Raw genomic sequence first — 19,973 nt, 5'->3', positions numbered from 1 at the left:
TTTAGAGAAGATTCTTTGGAAAAGGTCGACCGGTTCTTTTTCAAGCGCGATTATCTAACACGCAAGGATCGATCGATTTCTCGAATACTGAAAATTTTGCGTTTAACAACTTCCTCGGTGAATTTTTATGGGATGACGCCTCGGGTTACAATGGACATCCTACATCAATGTGTCGATCAATCGTGTAATTCCGTATAATTTTTATATTAAAATTATTTTACACATAATTCTTATTTTGATAAAAATCATGGTACATTTATGCTTCGTGCAACAAATACGCAAGAGTTTGAAATTTATTGAAAAATCTTTAGCGATTAATCTTGCTAATCGATTCTTAATGATAAAATATGAAGTAAGATAAAAATTAATATTCCATAAGAAAGATTTTTAATTAATAATAATAAACAATACGAAATAGAAGATAAATTAAGAACTATTTTTTTCAACTTGTGAAATAACAATTCTATTCTATATTATGAAATATTATAACGAGAGATTTATGTAATAATTAAACTAATTAGTTATAATCGCTGTACCGAATCAGATAAGCCACAATAAAATCATTTCTTGCCGGTTTATTGTGTTTGTCTTTGACAACTAGCTTTCGACTGCGATGGAGACATCCTGTCAAGGTGAAGACGTAACGGACGTAGTTCAGACGAGGTCGAGCTCTAAACAGTTCTAAATGCTATTGTCTAACACGCGAAGATCAGCATAGGTCGACGTGTCTGCAGGTATAAGAATACAACGAAATGGAGAGAATAGCATTAGGGGAATGATGCCTGAGGGGCAGCAAGAAATTGCGGTCTATGGCAACGTGTTTGAAACTTAAATCAGACAATCGAGAACCACAGCAAATTAGAAATCCTAAATCGAGGGTACAATCTTCACGAATATTTCGACGCACATTAATAAAAATATAACAAAACATACTAATTATTATCAATTCATACAATAGAGTCAATCATTTTAATAACGAACAAACGGTGGAAGAAATTGTTATCAAAATCACGATTCACTCTCTAGCTATATTGCTTCGCTCTTTTTTTTTCACAACTTCGTATTCTTTATCTAAATAGGTATTTTTACGTACTCCCTCTTATTACGTTCTTCTGTCTATGACGGAACTGTTTGGTTTCATTTCACATCTGCAAGGCTTCGCGACGGTCTAGCAAGTTTTGCCTGCCGGTCGCTGACCTCCACCTCTCGTCCTTCTTCCTCCCTCATCTTCCATCGACTACCCCGCGCTCTTTCCCGTTCTTCCTCCTCGGCTTTTATCGGACTCAGTCTTCCTCGTCGTACTTACTTGTATCTTCTTGTTCTGCTTTTTGACTTAAGGATCGCCGAAAATTAGCCGAAAAGGAGCAGGAAATCGGAAGGAGTTCGATCTGCCTTCTCTTTCTTCTTTTTCTTCTCTTCTTTTTTCTGTCTCTATTTCATCTCTGTTCTTTCCACTTCTTCGCACAGATTTCCTAGATGTGCGTGCAACGCGCACCGACAGCTTCACGCAAGAGAGATCGCTTCTTCTCAGAACGTTCAATGGATACCTTCCTAATTACTTCGGGGTTGGATTCTTGTGGGTGCCTGAGAAGAGCCTCTGGGCGAGACGCCGCATTTCTGGCAAGTTTCAAGAATTCTAAACCTCTGCATTCTCTTCATTGTGTTCTGGATACTCATTCTTTCGGCAAGACAATTCTATACTTTGCAATATGATAAATAATGTTAAATATCATATAGTGTCTATCAGACATCAATCGAGTATTCTCTCAATAATTTTGCACTCCTTGATCTAATATACGTTTTATATTACAATAGTAAGCTGAATATATGAATTACATAGCTGTATTTTTTATTATATTTGAAACTTACTCGTTTCTTCACTCTTACATAAAAATATTGATTTAAAAAGAATCATATTGATTTTATGTTGGTATAATACGAATTCTTAGGAATTCCTTCCACCTGAAGGAAAATTTATGCAAGTATTACGGGCACGATGCGGCTAATTCTGCCATAATGAGAGCTCATTATTTAAATCGTTGTCTTACGTTCCTACCAACTAGCATCATTATTACAACACCGTGCGATAGGCAGGAAGAAACTCGTGCTAGATCGTGACTTTTCAGCATGCTTTTGATGCGCGAAAACATGATTGTTTTATATTATCGATTTTGTCGTGTCGCGAAAATTTCCTTTCTATGTAAACATGTCATAAGAGAAACTGTTTAAATTTAAAGAACTATCGATACTTTTATATTTTGAAGTTAATATACTGAATGTTCTAAATAAATTATTTTGATATGGTTTTCCTCTTATAATTGTTTTCTGAGTGAATCTGAATTATCGTTCAAAGAAATATGAATTTTCGCTCGATTGCTACGTTCAACTTGCTGCTTAATATCGGAAGCAAATCGTCGGTAGCGTCCTTAGGCGAAAGCCTAAGGAAGGATTTGCTAAAACATGCGGAATGTTTGCTCGTAACGGACGGTATCATCCTCCAGAAATAACTCGTGTCCTTTTTCGAAGAGTCCGCAGTGGGAGGTGAGATCGTCACCGTGAAGACAACTGTACGATAAAGACCGTGATCAATTCACGCGGCACTCGAATGCACGAGCCAAATTTGACATACGTTCGGGCGTGGTCGTCGGTGTGGCCTTTATTTAATCCTTTCGCGTCTAATGGCTTTGTAAACGCCTTTCCTTTCGTGGAGCCTTACAGAGGCCGAACTGAGAAGAATAACGGTTGCCTCGACGCCAAGTTTCTTGAGTTATTGGCGGCAATTAAAATGTTTCGGTGAATCAAGCTTTAGAGATATGAACGAGCAATAGAGGCTTTGTATTCCAATTAATTTTAAAATGGGTTTTACTTTAACTTGACAAATATTTCATTTAAGATTTAATCACTATAATTGGAACGTGTTCTCAATGAAGAATAATTTCAAAACACAGGATGTTATAATTAATCTTATATTTAGTTTTATTGTCTATATTGAATTTATAATTTATATTTTGATATAGCCGCCTTTATTTCCTGAAAGAAGAAGCACGAAAGATACGAAAGTTTTGTACTAAAAAAAAAACTTGTTGCTACATTATTAGCGATTCTTGTTTTCGCTATAATTAAATATAAGTATAAAAGTTATAATAGGCTGTAAAAATACCAGTTTCTGCCAGTTATACCGGAATAGAGAAGTGCTCGTGCTAGAAGACTTACTCGTTTAAGACCGTTAAGGTAGAAGTAAGCGAATATCCAAACGTGGCTTTTCCTCCGTTCTCTTCCAAATGGGGGAAACGAGAAACCGGTGAAAATCGTCTTTTGCATCGCACGCGCAATGATGTACCGTTCGTTTTGCCGATCGGAGTTGCAAAAAGTTGCACCGCGGAAACACGCATCGCTCGTCCTACCATGATGGTCTTCGTCAAGACACGGTGGTAAACGACGTCATGCATTATTTAGCAAACGCCATGGATCACTGCTCACAAATGCAGTCGCATTCCGCCCACCGAAATTATGCGAATAGTTTACATAAATAATCTGACTAGGAGCCTTTTTTTAACTCGTAACGTTATGAAGAACTCTTGCATGCCTAAATTAAATCTTTATTGTCGTGGCATAATAATTTTTCTGATAAAAGTCTAAGTATCATTCTTAAAAAATATTAATTCACTAAAAGTTTTATTTTATATTGTGGCCACATAGAATAGAAGTTTGATAAATTAATAAATTACATCGATTCAATACAACTACCATTAAGAAATACGCTTTTTAAATTGATCACTTTCGTGAATTATCTTGAAGGTTCTCGAAAAATGAAATTTTCTCTTTGAACAAATAATAATATCACATGCCCGATATCTTATATATGAAGGACAATGAGTTTTTCATCGCACGCGATCGGCATACGGCCGTTGTACGAACACAACGATTTAACGCACGACTTCATAACGATGCCTAACGATTACGTTCATATTACCGCGGTACCAATAAAACATGTACTTGCATTGTAAAAAGTATACGGTCGAGCATCACGAGCATTTCGCCGCTGAGATATGTTTTCATAACGCGTTAAGGCTATATCACGCGTTGGAGTATCTGGAATCTCACAATTTATATGCACACTGAAAAAAAAAAGATTGACTACTGCAACAAATTAGACGATAAAATATAGCATAGCATTTTTAATTGGTTGCAGCAGCCAATTTTTGATTGTGTTAGCCTATCGAAATTCTATACTGATTGCCATTGCGGATAAGCTAACGCAACCAAAAATTGGCTGCTGCAATCAAAAATTACTACAGCCAATTAAAAATGTTATGCCATATTTTACCATCTAGTTTGCTGCAGCAAATTAGATGGTAAAGCCAATCATTTTATCAATGCGTATAAGGAAAGCATCTATATATAATATGCTGTTGCTGCTGCAGCAAATTATATGGTAAAAATATATATATACAATATATATATATTTTATCACACACACATCTAATTTTTATATATATTATATATATATAAGTTCAATTAGCTGTTAATTAGCTAATAATTATTTTGCTATAACATACATCAAGAATTATTATCGTGCAATCTATTTCGGTTAATTCTACATTAGCAACATAAATTTCATTTATGAATTGCATGAAAATGGCTGAAGTTCACAGAAATAGTTACTACTAAACTAAAGCCGAGTACCGTTATTGTACGCTCGGACTCGCTTTATTTCTCTTAAAAATGTATTATCTAATTTTATCTAAATTTAATTACACACTACGGTATCTAAAACAAACACTCAAATACGCCGTTGTGCGCCTCGGAATTCCGCGTACTTCGCGGAATTCTTTTTCGAACTCGCTCGCGCGCTTCGGTGAGCATCAGTACGTCGCAACGAAGCCCGGTAAGTGTAAACTCCTCGTGAATGGCCTCTTATGCTTCGTGGCTTATGACATAATAGTTTCACTACGTGCGGTGCGTATATGCCAAGGAGTCCGCGGAACCGAACGAGAGAGGAGTAGTATAAAACTCGAAGCCACAATGTAAGACGAGCGCGGGTGAAGGCATTGACCAGGCGCGGTGATGCGTCGACGTTTGTATCGGAGGCTTGTCGGTTCCAAAGAGACTAACAGGAATCACGCGGTGGCCCCGATCCTCGTGTTACCGGAAGCGACGCGTCGCACATCATATTTCTTCAACCGCCTTGTTCGCGAAACTCGCCCGCAACGATTCCCTGTGGGTCTCTAATCTGTCAGATCTAGACTATAGAATTTCTGTGGCTTCATCGATAGACAGCGCGCACTGATGGGTGTGTGGGCTACTAGATTGATAGGAAATAACGGTTGAAATGCTGTATAGATTAATCATTCAAATGATTCTTTACGTTAATACGATGATACTTGATTACGATGTATGCAAGTCATCGGCAAATCTATTCTTATCACTACGACGACTTCGACATCGGTATTTAATACCGCAATACTGATATCTTATGCGTCTATTATTTCCACAACCATATACATTTAAATTGCATGTAAGTCTGGGATTAATTTAATATTGTGTATTTATCTTTAGTACATTTGCATCGAAATGTACGTTTCGGCGATCTATGGTTCAACAGAGAAATTACGAGCGTGATTTAACGGACCTGTTTGTTGCCTCGCTAATTTATCCGGCACCCGACTTGGAAGCTTTTTCGAGGCCTTTATTTATTCCTCACCGAACAAAGTTGTTCGCGCGCTGAACACGTGCAACCACGTCGAACCGCGCAGTTGATGGTTCGCACTCGAGAGGTTTTCAAGAGTAAGCAACGTCCGGAGAAACACACACTCGAGACCTCGAAAGAGCGAGATGGAGAAAGAGAAGAAGAAAGAAAAAAGACAAGCCATGCTCTCTGGAATATGTATTACCTTGGTATGGAGAAACGCCAAGGACTTGTTCACGTTCTCGATTTTGTGAACTCGCATGCGCCCGTTGTTGGGTTTGGCCAATCGCTCGCCAGAGATGATCTCCAATAGTTTCAGTAGTTTTTTGCCATCTGCCAGATCGGTGAATAGATCGTCCACCTCCATGCGCGCCTAAAAAGTCAAAATTCAATTTGAAAGGATGATACACACAAAGAGGTATTATAATTATAGAAAATTATTCATCGAAAGCAACTTCGGACATCAAGCTTAATTAATACGGAAAAATACCGTTAAATACAAGAATATTTTTGAGACAGATATAAATGTTCCATGAATATAAATTCTTATCTTTTGCAACCTCCTTTATGTAAATCTTTAATTATTTAATATACAATTAAAAGCATTACCTTCAGAAGAAACGAATTGATCCATTTCGTGAACGTCTTCTTCTGGATGTGAAGACGTTCTTCTTGCAGGGCCTTAATGCGGCCCTGCTCGAACTTGAGAACGTCTTCCCTCTGAGTCATTCTCTTCTGTATCTGCGCACCACCCCTGTATCTGTCGACTCTCGGTGGTGGATATGTGGGGGCGTGTTCGAGACTACGGATCCTTTCTTGGGGTGCGGCGCTGGGCCCGGCGCCGGGCACATACTGCGCCCCTGAAGCAGAAATTGTCCGCTTTTGGAAACTCGTTCTGTTAGCGTAAACGTGGCGTAAATGTGACATAAACACAGGATACGTGTGGAGGAAACACAATCATAAATGTTCTCCAGATGAAACCTCGTGCGCGATTAGCATCTGTGACATTTCCTTTCTAGTAAGCACGTGTTTTCAAATCTCATGCAGGCCTCCAAGAACTCATAATAGGAATTGAAATTAAATTAGCGATGAATAACAAAATTAATATATAGGGGATCCTTTCAGAATAGCTTGAGTAATAACTATTTCAGAAGATCAAAGTTTTTCGAATCAGAATTTTTGCTGTTAGTACAAATTAGCAGCAAAAATCTATTATTAAGAATGTAAAAATAAATTAAAAAATAAAAAAGCAATATGTTTTTTTTCTCACTATTGAAAAATTAAGAGATTTAAAAAAATATATTATTTTAACAATTTGTAATACGAATGTTTCATATTTTAAAAAAGTTAAAGCAACAATCGTTTTATTAATAAATTTGACATTCCAATTCGAATAATAGGCATCTAATATGATTTTATTAATCGCTGTTTCGTAATACATTAATTGAAATCGAGAGGCAAAAATGACTCGTACATAAATAGCTTCTGTAACTTATGGTCTTTCATTATTTTGATGTAGATCGTTCTAACATTTGACCGTTGCAATATTACACTGTCAATTCATCATGATGTATTGAATAGCCATGTCGATAAGAAATTATCGAAACTCTCGATAAAATTTGACCTTATAAGATTCAAATTTCACGATCACATTGTGATGCTCGCTATATTAACGTGTATATATAACAAACATCTAAAAGAATATATATATAAAACTAGATTTAATATAATACAGAAGAGAAAATTATATCGTGCGTATTAATCTATATAAATAGTTCAATACATTTTGATTAATAATCGCACTCATTCAGCACTTTTTGGAGCAGTTCCTTTTTTTCTCTTTCTTCCTTTCTTTTTCTCTCTATTTGAAATAATTATACAGGCTATAAAGAAACATCCAGTTATATTGTCTTTTTCATATCTATGCAAGAATGCGATACGACGTATCTATCCTAAAATAGAGTGGTAGGAAGTGCCATAGGCGTGGATATTGATATTTAGGATGAGAGTGCATCATGGCTTTTCTCGTGCGAGAGAAAGGAACAACAGACATCCTTCTCGTGAAGATTAACGAGTCGTGATAACTTTTACGAGTGGCAGTATTTACGCAGCAAGAAGATAAACAGCGAATCGAAGCTGATACGAAGTCAACATTCAAAGTGGCCATGTGAAAATATTCGCGACAACCTTAATCTGAATTTACAGGATTATGTGGATTAAAATGATCGAGAGAACAGCGTAGCCACAAATATTGAAAATTATCATTTCTCGAACGATAAATTTGGGCGGAGATGACTGCCTATCATGAATTAATTTCTTTACGACGATAAATATCATACCTCTGAAGATAGTTGTTAACGTTGTATCAAAGTTTACTAATATGAGAGTAAATTAATAAATTTGCCATTTCAAAAGAATTAATGACGATTTCATGCTCGAAATTATTTAGATTTATATCAATGAGGTCCGGTTTTTTATTATGTAGTTGTCTTGTGATCAGACCTAACCTGATGTTTCATCCAATGGACTTTATCTGTTATGGATGAAGCTCATTGAATGGAATATCAAGTTAAGTTTAACCACAAGTTAACTAGATAATGAAAAACCAAAGTTGATGATTTTAAAAGCATCACTCCGTTTACTCCATTATATAGATCTATAGACCATGTTGTTTTGATGAAATCAATATCACAAATAATAAAAAAATGATAAAAAGATGCCTTCATTAGGTCTTGTTACATAAGACTCGTTTAATTAAAAGCAGAATTTCGCAAAGTTAAACAAGGGGAAGAATATGTACAGTATTTTAATTTCTTTCGAGGTTATCTGAGGACGCGAAACTCACATTTCATGCGCGACAACCCGATAATAAGAGCAAGTGCACAAACGACGACCGTGCACTCAAGATATGGTGACTCGTTTCTTACTGGGCGTTCGTGACTCGGCGGGATTATTGTCCTCGCTTATTGTCACTCCGGCTAATGCTGCGTAGACGTTGTCGTAAATTTTTTCGAGCCTCTAAAAGGACGCGCCAGCACGAACGTGAGCGCGAGTTTAAATTGGCCCGGCGAGCGCGAAAGAAAGAGGCGCACGCTATTAAAAAAAAAAAAAACGCAACTTTGAAGTGTCAATTATGACGGCTGCGTGTATGTGAATGTGAATGTACACGTGCGTGCATTTGTAGCTCCACTAAGGCGATTTAACGCTAGACCGCCAAACGTTCTTGCAAGCTGTCAGTTTGTCGAATGAGTTGTTTCTCACACATGTCTGCATAATTTTATGTTTTATAGATTTCTAATTACGACAAGAATTATTTAAAATTAAATTCAGAACTGAAAATTGAGAATTGGCACTCAAAAGTTTACTGGTAAGCCTGTATTCGGAAATTGTATTTTATAATGAATTACTAATTAATGTATCATTTTATTTTTAACAAGACTACAATAGAATTTACGCATTTTGCCATAAGTTAATTTACAATAATTGTTTCTCAGTAATTTATGTAATTGATTCCTTTTAAGAATTCTTTGTGTATATGAAAGAAGAGGGTCTAAATCGATAGATAATGAATCAATTCGCAACCGTGTCAATGTTAATCAACGATCACTTCAACGATGTGTCATGTTGATATTAACGATGCCAATTGCTAGAGAAAGGTATTAGAAAGTTTTCTAATAAAAAATCTAATAAAAACGTGATTCTTCCCGCGGGAGAGGACGAAGAAATGTATTTATTTGAAGGATCAAGGACGTGCCCTCGGCGAATACAGATTAAAGGATACGCTTTCATGAGCTAGCAAAATTCGTTTACATGCGCATGAGATTATTAAATGTAACATCGTCTGGCGGCTGCATGTGAAATCACTTCCAGAGTCCGATTTACATGTCTACCGCCTGTGGGACGCGCATTTCGAAAGTGGATTAAACGCGACATTTTCGTGTCTCCAATAGTGACGCTTTCACATATCGATACATTAACGTGGAAGGAGACATACATGTCGATCGATCGAAAACGGAAGCTGGAGAATTGAATTATGGGAACCTGATTTCCCAGCAGTGTAAGATTTTATGCAAAATATTGTGTACTCAAGAGATAAAGAAATTTACGATACAAAATTTTTGATGCCAAAGATTTACAATATCGAGAATATAAGCTGCAAAGATCTATGGCATTGAAGATTTATGCTATATAGAAGTAGCGGTATCTTGATCTATCTGTGCTACCAAAGGATCTAAAATATAATAGCAATGATTTACTGATTCCACCTAACCAATAATCGAGCATATCTATGATTATATCAACGATTTATGATACCATAGGTCAATGACACCAAGGATTTACGATCTATACCGATAGTAATGAATACACAACGGTGAGGATTTACTAAAGATGCATAAAAAAGTATAATAAAAAATATTCGATGCTATACACATTAAATCAAAGATCTTAATAGTACGATGACAAGAAATTATGATATAGGAACTTTTGAAGTTATAAAATATCTGTATAGTAGAGAATATAACCGAATGAAAAAAAAGCTTAGAAGGACAATAACGTAGCATCTCGACAAATTTAATTTAGGCATTCGGTGCTCACGCACTGAGTGTTTCTAACGGCGATCCATGTAACGCGACTGTAACATACGTACTTAGCGTGAATTTCTCAAGCGTGACGCGCACGGCGATACATATGCTCCCACAGCTCGCGTTAAATACATTTCGCACGAGTCCGTGGTTTGCAGAGAGATACAACATGTACGTACATTGATAGCCGTCTCAAACGAGATGGCACTGTTTAACCCCGTGTGTCAGCTGATACGAGAAATCTCGGAGTCGAAAAATATAATTTCCAGATTTTTCTCCCTATTTCCAAATTATCTGTGAATTCAAGTGAGCACACTGAAAGAAAAGATTGGCTGCTGCAGCAAATTAGATGATAAAATATGGCATAGCATTTTTAATTGACTGCTGCAACCAATTAAAAATGCCATATTTTACCATTTCTAATCAGCCAATCTTTTCTTTCAGTGTATATTTTTTAAATTCTTTTTCACAGATACTTAGGATATTTTTGCAGTAGCTAGTATTTAAATTATTTCATGAGGTTCGTTGCTGTAATCATTATTACAATTGTATGATAAAAAAAATGTGCATTTAGACGTGCATTTTTTTAAATTTATTTTAAAGGATACTTATGATAATACAGTTTACATGAAATCTCGAGATATTAATTTGAATTACAATGTAATTTATTTTAACGAACGATTTAACTACCAGACAATCTGAATATATCTCTGATAGTATGTTGTTAGTCCATCAGGGCAAATGGTAGATCAAAGTTTCCGCCCGGCTTGTCTTATCTGCGGAGATAAGACAGGTGTGGTTATTATGAAAGTATCCTTAACACTGTGTACATTAGATTACAATTAGACACTACACAGACCTAATTGTATTTAATGACCAGGAGTTCCATTACGCAAGCTAATTACGTAACAAAATATGTATATATATGTGGAACAGGAGGTATTCAGAATAACAGACAACATTTTTTTATCTTGTATTTACCAGAATAATAATGATGATTGTACGCCATTAGGTGTTTTCACATGAGATATTATTTTCTTATCGCGTCCTTCCAATCGATAACGCGATTCGCATGATCGACTTTTACGTAATTTGATGAAACACTGGCAAAATACGCGAGGTGAGCTGCAAACGAGCGGTGACACCCAACTGATTCAGTTACCAGTCGAAGACCACTGACAGGACTCTTATCACGTATTGCATGTGTATTATGTCGGCCGGCTTATTTATGTAGCAGAAGCTAAGTACACTTATACGTGTGTGGCAATACATAGGCGTAGGACCAGAGATGAATTCGCGATGAGAAAATAAAGGCGATAAAAAAATCTAGTGGAAGAAATAAACAATAGAATTGGCAATCGAACTTGAGACTACGAAAAATTATATTCTAAAAAAAATTATATTCTCCTAAGGTTCTATTGTCATTTTCGTGCATTGTGAGTAGATGTATCGTAATAAGACATTATATTGTATTATAAAACTATATTATATTACAAGATACATTACAATTCATCGGAATTGTATTTGTATCTTGTAATATAATAACTTTTTAAGCCAAGTGACGAACTTAAACGTGATTTTGTAACAATATTATAATAAAAAGATTAGCATGCATCATACAATTGTAAAAAAAAAAAAAAATAAAACAGGCAGCACGAAGGATGCAATTGTACGCATAAAACTAGAATACGTGGAACTTAATTCGAGTTTTTTAAATCAAAGAATATATCGTTAAAGAGATACCTCTTACGGAATGTTTACAAATGACACGTACGCGATGATAACCGCGGCTTTAAATTTGATTCCGGCTGAAGTTCGTGCGAAAAACGCGAGAGTTGAGATACCTGTGAAAATCTATCTTCCTACTTTAAAGGATTTTTTAGGGATCTTTTATAGGAATATTTTTACGATGTTAGTGATCTTTCATTACAACTCTTTTTTCTTTCTATTTAACATTTCATATAATAATTTCATTTGCAGAATAATTTTCGCAAGCTTTAATATAAGTCTACTTAAAATATAGTCTACATTTCCTACATTTAATTATAATATTATATAATATAAAAATTTGTTGGAGCATGGGTATAAATTAAATGTTTTATTTAAAGTAAATTCGCACAGGTTTAATAAAGTTCTTTGGATCTAGGTACATATTTCTAAGCTCAATAAATCTTGTATTATATAAAGCTTTCCTCGTAACTATATGCTATCCCATGTACCTTATTTCAAAGAGAATAATGAATCCTGAGAAAACGTGAACCTAATTTCATGTTTCCGTTCTAAAAGTTATTTCTTTATAACCTTAAATTTTTGCGGAAAGTGAACGAATTTAGATTATGAATGATATCAAGTTGAAAACTACAATTTGAGAGATGATTGACGACGCCGATGTTACTGACAAGATAATTAAATACCAGCCCTTTAATCATGGAGCCGTCAATGCGGCAGGAAGTGCGGAATCGCAGCGGAAATACGGCGATTGCGCTGAAGTTGGGGTCGGGTTTTTGACCAGGAGGCATCTTCGCGCAATGTAGAACTTTGTCAATCAATTTTTCAAGCTGCGCCAATGCGAGCGAATAAAATTGATATATTATCAAAAACGCAAAGAATGATTTATTATTTATGAAATTAAATTATAGATTAAGGAATTAATGAAAAAAAAATATTGACTCTACAAATATTGACGGTGCAGAAATGGAGATAACATTGCATATATTATGTTAAACTAAAAAATTATAATTAAAAATTAATTAATAATTAAAGATAAATTAAAAATGATTTTAAAACTCACGCTTTGTAACCTGCAAAATATATTTTTGTAGTTTCACAAGTAGTTCATATTTACTGTCAAAACTTTAGCAGCATCTCTAACTCAAATTATTCCGATCGGCTTGAAACGCTCTAGAAATCGAACATATGTGCGATGAGGAAGATACCGATGCTGTTCGAAAGGGCATTGTTGTTGCCGGCAGGAAGCGCAGAATTGCACCGGAAATACGGTGAACGCACCGAAAGAACCGAGAGAGGAGCTGCAAGACTAGCGGACCAGGTGAAATCGGAGCCGTATTATTATCGGCACTCGTCCTGCCTGGAAAGTGCCAGCTCGTTCTGTTGACACTGATAGCCGAGACAAACATTAATTCATTCTCGTATCGTCGTACCGCGCATATGTAACCAAAGTATCCGAAGCAGAAGCGAGTTTCATGGCAACCATACCGTGTAGAATTTATAGCGACATTCAGTCGTCCTCTTCTTATTTCGAGAGAACGAAGAAATTTAATCGCTCGGAAACATGATTTAATACGGCTATGTAATTAAGTGATTACATTTAAAATTTTCAAAACTAAAGTCCTTCTTTTGGTTAAAGACTCGTTTTAATGTGGCACTCGAGATAAAAAAACATGGATTAAGCATCTGATAAGAAACACGAACTCCGCAAGATGTAATTAATGGTTTAACTCTGGAGTATCAATCATGTTAGCATAAAATAACGTTTCAAAAAATTAATGATAATTGAATTATCTTGCTCATTTGTGCGTAAACGCGTACTCTCTGAAACTTTTCGAGTGAATGTCATTCTGAAAAGTAAAATCTCACTCTTAGAATGAAGTCTCAAAGATCAAAAATTGAACCAGTCTTGAAAAAGAGTGGTTCAATTTTTGATCTTTGAGACTTCATTCTAAGAGTGAGATTTTACTTTTCAGAATGACATTCACTCGAAAAGTTTCAGAGAGTACGCGTTCTAGAGATCTCAGATTTCATTCTAGAGAATTTAGAGTGTAAAAAGAACAACACGTAATTTCGCAATCGTCGAACGACTGAAATCAAATGTCAATCTAATCGTCAATTGAGTCAAAATAATTATTCACCATGATAATAATTTATCAACGTTGTCTCGTCACACATTCCTCTCTATTGACGTTGATAACCCGAGCTATCTGATTCACATTCTCATATCGAAGTGTATATACAAGGAAATAAACGCAATAACAGCTTCGAAGTTCAAACGATGACGACATGCCTATATTTGGTCTGTGACCATGGAATGGACTGGAACCATTTTTCGAGCGTTTATTGCGCCGTTAAAACTATTCATTTCAACGTCTCGCGTGTGATTCGACTTTCCGAAAGATTAAAGCGACGAGTACAGTTAATTATCGCGTAAAATCGTAAATGAAGTTGGAATTAAACGTGTTAAATTATTTAGTGTGCCGTTACCCCAGACAACATAGTGTCCAAAATCGAAACATAAGATGTCTTATGTCTTAATTTTGGATTTGTCTGAAACGTGTCATAAAATTTATGATTAATACTTCCATAATTTATTTGTACACGAAACAGAACGAGTTACGCGCTACGACGCAGAAAGTGCATATTTTTCCTATTACGAGTTGCTTCTCCTTCACAAATGACGAAGCTTATTGAATCATCTCTTTACGATTATCCATAATACCTTGAGAGTGAAACGGTGATGAATGAGAAATATTTTTCTATTCCTGCAGAAAGAATTTTTGATATATGATTACGTACGTAGATATTATTCTGTGTAATTTTTTGTTGAACATTCCACAATGACTGTGTCTCTATCTTCTTGCGAGCACGTGTGTGTTGATACATTTTATAAAGTGTCACATGACTTCTCATCATAGATACCACTCAACTTGTAGTCTCTATTTACAACTTTTCTCTATTTCTGGAAAACTTCGAGAAATAAAAGAAGTATGCAAAATGTGATACATAAACTATATTTACTCTAATCATTATAAGGACACGATATTCTTGATAAATTATTCGAAAGTTTAATTTCACTTCGTGATATTCTCCGGATGAAAGCAATTTCAATTTACAAAAATATAAAAACGAATGCGTAAACATGGATATATAAATAGTTTGTCGCAGCCCTATCGAACGCATGATAACCACAGCTCGTTCTAACATTTCACGGTTGGCGGATTAAAAGCGAAATTGTGAGTAATTGTGTCAATTGCTCGCGGAGTAATTAGGTGAAAGCACGTACGAATGATTCTTAGAAAATTTAATATGTCAATCCGCAATTGCACGACTGCTATCTATCTATAGATTTGCATTGCTGAAGTTCGATTGAGGCATATTTTTTTCAATCGTATCAAATATTGCTGACGCTTCAATTCCTTTCCACTGAAAATTTACTTTCAAACAAAGTAATCGCGTTCCTCGAAAAGAACTCAATACTTTATTTTATTGTTCTATAATACTGTATGAATTCTCGATGCCGACGCGAAGCCATATGCGAGCTTCTGCCGACATAACAGCTTCAGTGCAGCTCTTCTAAGAGTTCGAAAACGCTTCAAATGACTCAGCCATCAGATCACGGAACGCAAAGTGTTGCTGGCTTGAGACTTGCATACTCATCCGAATCCAGATTGCGCAATAGAATTGCTGAGCATCAGCGAGATTCGTCGCTATTAAGACGTCACCGCAGCATCTTTGAAATCTGTTTTTAATGGTGATTGTAATCTCCGTATAAATTTTCATAGACGTCGGAAAATTATTCCACGAGTAGAATGTACGCCTTAATTTTTTTTTTTATAATTAATTCTACGAACACTTTATCTCCATCGGCCAATCGAATTGAGATGTGAGATCGTTTCGTTGTGATAACAGATTGACGTTAGAAAGCTGTCGCGCGTAAATCAAGTAGTTTCGTTTAGAAAATGTCGCCATGAGATAAAATGTCTATTTGAGATAATATTTAGTATGTAAGCTGATTCTACAAATTTCACGTAATCTTATAAAACTGCTCGATATCACACGTAATTTTTGCGTATTTTATTCTAATTTTCCGAAGTAACTGTCTTTATTCTTATAAGACTGTAAGAACTTGGATTACGTTTTGCAATTTCTCATGTCGATTAGATAGAAAATAAAATTTGACTTTTTATCTATACTAAATAAATATTGCGTAAGATTGTATAAATATCTCTACGATGACTTCATATTTCTCATGACATTGCCGGTACTTCGGCTAGTTTCCGTTTGTCTCGTAGTTAAATGTTTATAAAACGTAACTCGTAAGGATATGACACGACTATGACGACATATACATCCTCCTGTCCCTAAATATTTATTTTGCGTGTTCTGGCAACGAACAGACGATTGAAATATTTTTAATTATTATGTTACTATAAAATCTTATTCCGAAGGTTAATTAATATAAATATACAAAAACATACAAATTTATGATAAAAAAGTAACAACACAAAAATATGACTTATTTGCAATTTCGCATAAAAATAAAAATATATAATAAAAATTATATTAAGTTGGCTAAATGCAACCGTAAATAAAAATTTATTTAAATTGATATAAATATCTATTAATTTAGAAAAATAAAATCACAATAGATTGTGAATCATTCTTCACAAATTTTCAATAATTAAACATGATAAATTATATCATGATTTATTCTTACAACGAACTTGAATTAAATTTATATATTGATATAATAATGCTGACGGACATATTTTTCATTCCGTGTCCTAATTAATCTCGAAAGGATTATATCATATAGATTGATGGGCTTTTATTAACGTCAGAATACCACGAGCATATAATTACATATCGACACAATCGACTTTTTGAACGATGTGTGATTTTTGTTTCTCATCAAAATCATCTCTAATTGCTGTTCTAATTGCAACGTTCATTAAGGTGTGGGAGTAAAGCACTATACAAGGTCGGAACGATCTACCACTTGTCAATCTGACTGCCAGTGAAATTCGCGGCTAAAATTGACCCCAATTGAATCCAGTCTACTTTATTCCGCCTAATTAAGAGACGGTTTGAATATCCGGTAAACAAGCATGCGATGACGTCTTATTATAAACGAGTCGCGAACCTCTACGCGGTTTCTTCTTAAGCATTTAGGTGAAACTAAAAGAATGCGATTTAACTTATATTGCAATAAACACTTAAAGAAATCATGGAATACGTAAAAAATTAAAAATATTTTTCACTGACATATTATCTGTTTATATTATTTTTATTTGATCTCGTCACATCGTCTGATATAATCTTATCATGTTATGTGCAATTGAGGATTAATTTTTGTTTACCTCTTAAGTTCAATCAGCATTAACTTCTTAAGCAGCATTAAATTTGGGATTTTAAAACGAATAGTGCCAATTTGAATACGGTCGCAATCCTTTAAATATGTATGATAATAACCGAATGATTATTTAAGAAGTTTTTTTTTTGAAACCTTCAGCAGTGTATTGGTGAAGTCTTTTTTGCATCGAGGGATAATACAATTCTTTCTTTCTTCTTTTGTAATAAGTTCTGTCCTATTTTGCAATATCTATTATCGCGTATCATACCTCAATACAAAATCGCGGTAATCTCCACGTAATTGCCGTAACATTTACACAACGACTCGTTTATTGCCGGCCCCGTAATCTCCACATTCTGCGCGCATAGAGATGTGGCGGAAACAAAGCGGCCGCTGTTGGATACAGGAAATATTTATTACGGTAATCAGTAAAAACAAGAAAAGATAATTGTTTCAAAGGCGCATCGCCCGATGTCCAATTCTGTTTCGTTTGTATGTATGATATGAATTAAGGTCACATGGATTATAATTATTCGATTTATGTATATTGGGTCAATGATAATATAAACGTATTAATATCCAAAATTACTTGTAAAAATTAATTCAGAACTTAAAATGTCAAACTTTATAAATATATAATACCTATTTCAAACGAATGTATTAAACACTGTTAAAAATAAAATGTTAATTTTAACTTAAAGACGTACAGTGGACTTTCTGAGATGTGCAAAAATGATAATTTTAAATGTTTTTTTTTCGTGTTAATTTTAACATTTTTGCAAGTTTTAAATTTTTTAGTCCGAGATTGTTAAGCAAAAATTAATAATTAGAAAGGTCAAATAACACAAGCAACGTTTATTGGATTTTAAAAATAAAAATACTTTATTACAACATAACTTAATTCTTAATGTATATATGTTGTAATAAATTAGTTTATTTTTAAAGAAAAAATCCAATAAATGTTACTCGTGTTATTTGACCTTTCTAATTATTAATTTTAAAAAATATTATTTTCAAAAAACTTAAAATTTACTTTTCACTAAAACATTAAAAATATCCCGTTTTATAATAGCTCCATTTGTTACGCGGAACATATTATCTAAAACTATCATCTAAAAGCCATGTCGTTAGAAACTTTACTTCCGATCATCGCGATTTTGGTGTCGATGACAGTCGATGCATCGGAATTTATTCGAACACGTGCGTAAATATGGCAAACAGCGATTTCTTTTTTCGTACAAACACCTAGTTGGCGACTGGTCGGCGTCGCATTAATAACTTGTTAATTTCATGCGATAATGTAATTGCTTAATACACACACACACACACACACACACACACACACACACACACAGATTGTACGCGGCAAGTTCTCGGCATGAATCCGTGCACTTTTGCGATGACGTTTCCTGCATGAAAACCAGCAAAAGTCGTTTAATAAAAAGAAAGATCAATTGTGTAAAGATGGAATCTTCCTGTTTTACTGCCGACTTTGATTTAAATTGACGATCAGGTAATGAGATCTAATACTGCGAATGGAATCTTCATTCACAGATCATTTTGGCAAAAAATTACATTTAATTAATTAATTCGACGTTATTATAATTGTCATTATATCTAAGATATAATTGACATTATATCTAAGAAATAATAAATTCTTCGTGAAGTAATTCACGTTCGAGAATAATAACTGTTACGGAGTTGATTCCATAAAAGTAAACACATCTTTTCCGTTCTTGTTTAATTGCTGAATGAGGTAATTTTGCTTGAAATAATTATCCATTAGAATTTCTAAAAAGAGCTATACGGCAACTTTTATATGGCAGCAATATTTTGTTTTTTTCTTTATTTATAAACGAGATACTCAGAGAAATGCGACGTGTTTCGTAAACACGCGAGAGATACAAGGAAATCTAACGTTATTCGATTTGAATTTATGACGAGGATTAACTGTAATTACTACGGCGAACGACTCCTCCCTAGATAACCTATTACGTGTGAATGAATCATTGATTTATTTCCTGCAGGCGTTAAGAATCATAGCTTTCACGAAACGTATTAAGTAACGTACAAAGTATTGCGGAACTTAAGGTTCCTGTGTGTTCTATCAGAAGCGCATTTGAACTGGTCAATTACCTTTCTGCGATGCTTAACAAGCGGAATGAGCACAGAATTGATTAACATATCTTCTTTTTTTTCTTAATAAGACTGATAGCATGCATCCGATACAGTCTATATCAATTACATAATTTATACACCCTATGTCTTGATTGTATACTTTCGTCAGACACTTCTTACTGCAAATTATACCGTAAATCGTTTCAGTTGAAGGAGTGAAAAATATGAACACAATAATTTCCATAACAAGCGATTGCTATGAGAGTACCATTTGGTACGATGTGTTCGTTTTTTTTAATTAATAATTAAAATGTTTTTAATTTGCTCTAAATATCTTCGAGCTATTTCAAAGAACATAACGCGATAGAAAAGCCAAGGAGACGGTATAATGATACACTGTTACGCGATATGTAGTACGGAAACAGGTTACTGACGGTGGGTCGACGAGGCTAGCCGGCCGACGTGAATGGAAGGTGCTATTTCACGAAAATGCCGT

General features: G+C 34.7%; 1 protein-coding gene across 6 annotated transcripts in view; it reads right to left on the bottom strand.

The window, feature by feature from the left end:
- Nucleotides 1–19,973, bottom strand: part of kst (spectrin beta chain, non-erythrocytic 5 kst) — an 88,855-nt gene that overhangs the window by 32,963 nt on the left and 35,919 nt on the right. For 3 of the 6 annotated variants that reach the window (XM_087405184.1, XM_087405186.1, XM_087405185.1), the window contains 2 exons: nucleotides 6,299–6,549; nucleotides 5,895–6,062 (listed from right to left, as the gene is read on the bottom strand). In XM_087405184.1, coding sequence (XP_087261310.1) covers nucleotides 5,895–6,062; nucleotides 6,299–6,418 — 288 coding nt within the window. In that variant the 5' untranslated portion in view covers nucleotides 6,419–6,549. Of the gene's footprint in view, nucleotides 1–5,894; nucleotides 6,063–6,298; nucleotides 6,550–11,253; nucleotides 11,834–19,973 lie in introns of those variants that run through there. The other 3 variants (XM_087405182.1, XM_087405183.1, XM_011066883.2) reach the window with 2 other exon arrangements.

The sequence above is a fragment of the Acromyrmex echinatior genome, chromosome 4 (assembly GCF_024713525.1).
Source record: "Acromyrmex echinatior isolate Ae372 chromosome 4, ASM2471352v2, whole genome shotgun sequence".
NCBI classification, from domain to species: domain Eukaryota; kingdom Metazoa; phylum Arthropoda; class Insecta; order Hymenoptera; family Formicidae; genus Acromyrmex; species Acromyrmex echinatior.
This window is presented reverse-complemented; position numbering and strand designations above follow the sequence as displayed.